General features: G+C 38.3%; 1 protein-coding gene across 4 annotated transcripts in view; it reads left to right on the forward strand.

Annotated features, from left to right (window-relative positions):
* Window positions 1–6,182, forward strand: part of SPATA16 (spermatogenesis associated 16) — a 269,495-nt gene extending 263,313 nt beyond the window's left edge. For all 4 annotated transcript variants that reach the window (XM_069579806.1, XM_069579802.1, XM_069579823.1 and 1 more), the window contains one exon: window positions 5,874–6,182. In XM_069579806.1, the coding sequence (XP_069435907.1) occupies window positions 5,874–5,996 (123 nt within the window). In that variant the 3' untranslated portion in view covers window positions 5,997–6,182. The remainder of the gene's footprint in view (window positions 1–5,873) is intronic.
* The last annotated feature ends 471 nt before the right edge of the window (window positions 6,183–6,653 follow it).

Below are 6,653 nucleotides of genomic sequence, written 5' to 3' on the forward strand. Positions count from 1 at the left end.
AAAGAGTGGAGGTCAAAAACACAGGGACTGTTAAAGTTCTTTGGCTTTTCATTTTATTTCACTTTTATATGTATTTTTAAATTTATTTTTCTATTTAATGGGCATATATTCCAGATTCAAGCATTAATACTACTAGTAAATAATAACAATTCAGAGCTATGCAATACTTCACATAAACTGTTTAATTTCATTAGGACCCTGTGAAGCCACTGACAGATGAAGAAACTTGGGTTCCAAGAAATTAAATGTTTGCCCCAAAGTCACACACCAAGAACATGCTGGAGATCTGACTTTGACCCAACAGGCTCTCTCTCTACCATAACCACTTTTTTGTTCTCAATAACCAACAGCATCACTTTTTGTTTCTTTTTCATATGACTTTTTAACTGCTAGAATGCTTTTCACACAGTAGACCACAAAATAGTGGACTGTTTTTTTCGTTCCAATTAGGAGTTTTGCATCATTCTGGCTTTTAGCCTAGTATTAGGCTATTATTACAGGTCCATTTTTTAAAACACATTTCTGATTTTGTGGCCTTTTTCTACCTCTTACATTTGTCACTAATCAAACTCATTCTTTTCCCCTAAAATTATTCATTGAATTTTATTCTTTACCTCATTAAGATACCATTATTGTCTCAAATGAGAAACTTCACAGTCATTACTAGTTCTACCTGCCTTCTAACCCCAACATAGAATTTTTCATCAAGACTACAATTCTTACTTCCCAAATGTCTCTTAAACTCTTGATGCAGGCCCCCATAGTATTTTTCATATCTTGGTGCACTGGGCCCTAATTGATCTACCTGCTTCTAGTCTCCCTAGCTGCATTCCACCCCACACAATGGCACCAGATTTATCTTTTTTAACCACATAGCTAAATATTTTTCAACTTTTTATAAGCTGATCCCAATCTACATTTCCTGCTATGTAGATCTCTACTCCCAGTCCCCTCATGCCTACATCTAGGCTATGTGACTCACCCCTATCAAATAGCCCATGTTCTTTCACAACTTCCTTTTATGAACGCCCTTCCCTCTGTCTGGAATGAGTTTCTTGTCCTGACAAAGACCCATCACCTATCACCTCCCATACTCCTCCACATTTCCTTCAGAGAGAATTCACTGTTCTGACATTTTTGCTAACATGACATTTTTGTGCATAATTCTTAGATAAACATTTATGCTTTGTTGCAGTCACTTTTTCATTAACTGTCTCTCCTATGTGAATATGAGTTCCTCAGAAACAAGCATCTTTGTATTTTTGCATATTACCTTAGTAAAGTACCAAATACATAGTAGATGTTCAATAAATATGTGCATGAAAGAACAAGAGTATTTCCTCTGAGATCTGAGCTGTCATATATACTGGTCTGTTTAGTTACCACCACATTTCTTTCTAATTGGTATTATTTGGTTTTGTACTGTTAGAATTTCAGCTTTGATATCTCCTGTGCTTCTCAGGCTGTCTGCTCTTTCACGGTTTCAAAATCACCTTTTTTCTGAACTTTTTGACTCCACACTAAGTCATGACAGATAGACTTTTGTCTATAAGAATTAAAAGTCCTCAGATACTAGTTGATAACAATTTCCTAACTCTTTGATGTGGGTTTTGATTGATAACCATATGATAGGTGAGAATGTGCCCTTGGACTGAATTCTTCAGTTCCTTTCAATCATCTGGCATCCCAAATTCTCTGCAAGCACATTTGGGCTGATGCCCATATCTCAGTAATGCCACGTCAGCATTGGCACACAGATACACAAGAGAATGTTATCTGCCCATTTTGCAAATGGGAAAATTAGACCCAGAATGACCAAGGACACTATCTGATATAATTAAGCAAGTGGATCCTCTCCCAAAAAGAAGGTCTAATAAGGCCTCTGCTCCCCAAACTGGTTTGTTTCCTTCCTTACATGCCTACATATTTGTGTTTTATTCCCCTAAGGGCTTTATAGAAATTTCTATCATTTGCAATCTGTTCTTCTTAGTTATATGAATCTATTTTCTCTTCAACCAGCACTTTTCTTTCCTTGACTTAAAAAAAGAAAATAAAGAACCAGCTTTACTAAAAACACGTTGCAGCTCTCCTACACTTCAGTAAGCACAGAGGCTAAAACTGGCTCACTTTGCTGCGTGTTGTGTCATTCCCCTAATGGTATAATCTAAGAGAATAACCTCTGATTTGAAAACTGTGAAGGCACATCTTAAGACTGGACAAACCTAAATCTGGTGTGAGTACAAGTCATGGAATTTTTTTACTTAGTGTGTCCTTGGAAATTGTCTGCTTCCCTGGTGGCTCAGATGGTAAAGCGTCTGCCTGCAATGAGGGAGACTTGGGTTCAATCCCTGGGTCAGAAAGGTCCCCTGGAGAAGGAGATGGCTACCCACTCAAGTACTTTTGCCTGGAAAATTCCACGGACTGAGGAGCCTGGTTGGCTACAGTCCATGGGATTGAAAAGAGTTGGACATGACTGAGCAACTTCACTTTCACTTGGAAATTATCCAGGCTAACCTTTTTCTTCACTAAAGGCTAGCCCCTAATTGATCCACCTGCTGGATCCACCATTCCGAAAACTGAAGCTCAGAAAGGCCAAGTGACTTCTCTGGGGGTAATTGAAGATTATAAACCAGGGCAAGAGCAGAACTCAACACTTCTGACTCCTTAACCAGTCAGTGCCCTTTCTACTTTTGGCCGTTTCAAGCATGGAGACTACACCTTGTTATTACCATGCTTAAACTCAAATGGTAATAGAATGATGGCATATGAAAGCGATTATTTAATCTGTGAAAGTTTCTCAGTCATCTCTGACTCTGTGCGACCCCACGAACTGTAGTCAGCCAGGCTCCTCTGTCCATGGAATTCTCCAGGCCAGAATGCCAGAGCTGTTCCCTTCTCCAGATGATCTTCCCAACCCAGGAATTGAACCCATGTCTCCAGCATTGCAGGTGGATTCTTTACCAACTGAGTTACCAGGGAAGCCCATAAATATTGGACTGAGTTGCCATGCCCTCCTCAAGGGAATCTTCCCAACCCAGGGATCAAACCCAGGTCTCCCACATTATAGGCAGATTCTTTATAGTCTGAGCCACCAGGGAAGCCCAAGAATACTGGAGTGGGTAGCCTATCCCTTCTCCAGTGGATCTTCCCAACCCAGGAACTGAACCAGGGTCTCCTGCATTGCACGTGGATTTTTTACCACCTGAGCTACCAGGGAAGTCCCTCTTTCTTATTTAATTTGTAAGAGAAAAGAAAGCCTTCTGATATGTTTCATATCAGTCACCACTTTGAGTATGGAAAAATACATCGGTTTCTGAACACACTGACGTCTTCAGATCTATTATCAAGAAGCAAAATTACTGAGGGTCTACCATATCCTGGGTATTGGGACTAAGGAACACCATGGACCTAGCTGCCTGCCTTACTGCAGCAAGCCCAGACAGGAAGGTGGATACTATATAAATCATTATAAACAATTAAGAATTAAAATAGGAAAAGAGGTGAATGGACTGCTGTGGGAATATGTTACTAAGAACCCCAACCTAACTTGAGTCATCAAGGAATATGTCCCAGAGACACTGATATTGAACTTGAAATCCAGAGGATATGTAAGCGTTCCAATGAGAGTATTCCATCAGAGGGCATAGCATTAGGAAAATCAAGAGTGCATAGAATGCTGCATGGTTGTGCTTAGAAAACTGAGAGATATACCACAGGGCTAAGGCAAATGGAATTACAGGAGACAGAATTAGAAAGACAAGTGTAGTGTAACCAGATCACCCAGAGATGTGTAGCTCATGTTAAGGACTTGGGAATCCATTTAGGCCGTTAAGCAGGGCAAACTGTGATCAGATACACATTTTTAATAGATCATTTGAGTATTATTGGGATAATGGGTTGAAAGGATAACATGTAGACAGACCAGGCAGGAGGCGAACACCTAGGCCAGGAGAAGCATGCATAGAGTCTGCACCCTAGACCTCCCAGGGTAATTCAGTGGTACTCTCTATTCAATTAACATATCTTGTGTTTCTTCTTTGTCTTTTCTAATGAAAAGCAACCCAGTTAGTCAACACTGCTCTTAATAAACACAATTTTCAAAAAAGATAGCAGCCACCCAAAAGATATTTTAAAACTATTATTTTTCTGTAGGACATGTTTTTTGTTGCATTGGGTTATAATTTTAATTGTATTGGGGCTAATTGCAATCATTATCATTATAAAGAGCTTCAATTTAGATGATACATTTTCAGTGCAAATAACTTGAGTGAGCCATCAACTCAACTATAAAAGTAACAGTAACGTGCCATCTATTGTGTTTGTTTTGATTATGCTCTATGTTAATTTTTTACCTATGATTTTGGTATAAGTTGGATAGTATAAATGGATGGAATACATAAAATCATGCACTGACTTCATGATAAGATTAAAAATATTCTGTCAAATCATTTTGAGGATTGCTGCAATAATCAGATATCATAAATTACACAAACTTTTGGAAAAAATTTACCTGAAGTAATTTTAGGTTTTCAAAAATAATTGTTTTCACATAAATAAGCTATGTTATTTTCTTATGGAAACCAACGGATTGTATGCATCACCTTGTGTGATATAAGACCTAACTATAACATATAGATGAATGCGACTATGTATTATTCTCTTTTTGACAACCTGAATTATCTTTTGGATATTACTCTGAATGATAAATCAAGTGATTTAAAAGTAGAGCTCAAAATTGGAAAATTGAACTTGTAAGTGCTTTTATCTTAAGTAGATGATATGTTCATGCACCTTGAAGAGTAAGTGCTCTAGCTTTGAGCTAACTTTATGACAATAGGCTCTTCAGTGAGTGACTTTAGATTAATAGAATATGCAGGTCCTGGGAATCGGGGTTAAGTATGAATTGTTATTCATCATGAAAGCCCAACTCAACATATATGTAAACTGTTTTACTCTGACAAACAGCGCAATGCATTCAACTGTCATTGAATAATTTTAAGTTTGCTTAGAAGAAAGACTAATAATTTATTTTTCATCACTATTTTCTATATATTATTTTATCTTATTTTTTTTCAACTTTTCCTTTTTATTTAAAAGAGAAATGGCTCCTGCTAAAACAATATGGAAAATTCATTTTTCTCCCAAGTGGCCTAAGTGAAGTGAAAGTCACTTAGTGGTGTCCGACTCTTTGCTACCCTACTACTATACAGTCCATGGAATTCTCCAGGCCAAAATACTGGAGTGGGTACCCTTTCCCTTCTGCAGGGGATCTTCCCAATCCAGGGATTGAACCCAGGTCTCCCACACTGTGGGCAGATTTTTTACCAGCTGAGCCACAAGGGAAGCCCAAGAATATTGGAGTGGGTAGCCTATTCCTTCTTCAGGAGATCTTCCTGACCCAGGAATTGAACCAGGGTCTCTTGTGTTGCCGGCAGATTCTTTATTAACAGAGCTATCAGACAAGTGGCCTAAGGGGCATACTAATTAATGTAGAATTACTGGTTTTGAGGGGGGTAGATTTTGTTTCATTCTTCTTTTAGATAATGGAACAATTTTTTACCAGTTATTTCTTTCTGAAATCCCTGGTTTCACTGACAATTAAAGACAGCAGGTAATGATACTCCCAAGTTCCATTCTCCAACATATAGGACCTAGTAGTAAATTCCTGCATGTCTTCTTCATGTTCCTAAAACAAAGGACGCTGAAATGGAAATCAAAAGGGGACTTTTATGTTTAATTGTATCTGTCACTGCCAGTTCTGTTCCAACCTTGGACCTGCATGTGCCATTTACTTTTAAATTCCTCAGCATTTTCCTATATACACAAAACCTGGGGAAACAACAAACACTGCTGTATCTGTTTATTTCTTTCAGGTTGGACGAATTGAAGATTTTCTATACCAATTAGAGGATAGTTTCTTAAAAACTAAAAAACTGAGAACTGCTCGAAGGCAAAAAACAAAGATGAAGCGGCTTCAAACTGCACAGCAAAGCTAGTCACTGGGGAGCAGGCGCCACCACAGACATCCCAGAGAAAGGGGCCGTGGCATCCCACCAGCCTGCCTGTGACAACCAGTGTCAGAGGCCTAATGCCACAAGGATGAGGTGGTGCTCCTCTTGGCAAAGATGTTCCACACTTCATTAATCTCAACCGGAAGCAATAAATGTTCTCAGCAAGTTTCACCTGACTTTTGTTCAAATTCATCTTAGCTTATCAAATAGCTTATCAAATAGCTTATCAAATAACCATTGCTGCCTCTCTCACCTGTCTTGTCCTTTCAGCACTGACTAAAGTGCACCAGGTCTACCCAAGTACATTTTAGTATGTGTGCCTGTTCATTACCAATCAGTCACATACAGATACAAATGCAGAAATTAAGAATTATAAAACTGATAACATACTTTCTTGCTTTTTATAGAGATTGCCAATGTAGTATGGTTAATATCAGTTATATCATTAAAATCTGTACTTTTTCCCTCTGGATCCTTCATATCCCCTGGCCCTTAAATCACTCAACTCATATGCACATATTGGACAAAGTAATGAGTCAAGAATCATTACTGAAGACCTCAGTTAACACCAATAAGAAGGTTTGAGAATAGAGTAAGAAGGTGGAACCCAGATGCAGAGTAAAATAAATAAGAAAATGTAAA

This window comes from Ovis canadensis, chromosome 1, assembly GCF_042477335.2.
Source record: "Ovis canadensis isolate MfBH-ARS-UI-01 breed Bighorn chromosome 1, ARS-UI_OviCan_v2, whole genome shotgun sequence".
Classification (NCBI taxonomy): domain Eukaryota; kingdom Metazoa; phylum Chordata; class Mammalia; order Artiodactyla; family Bovidae; genus Ovis; species Ovis canadensis.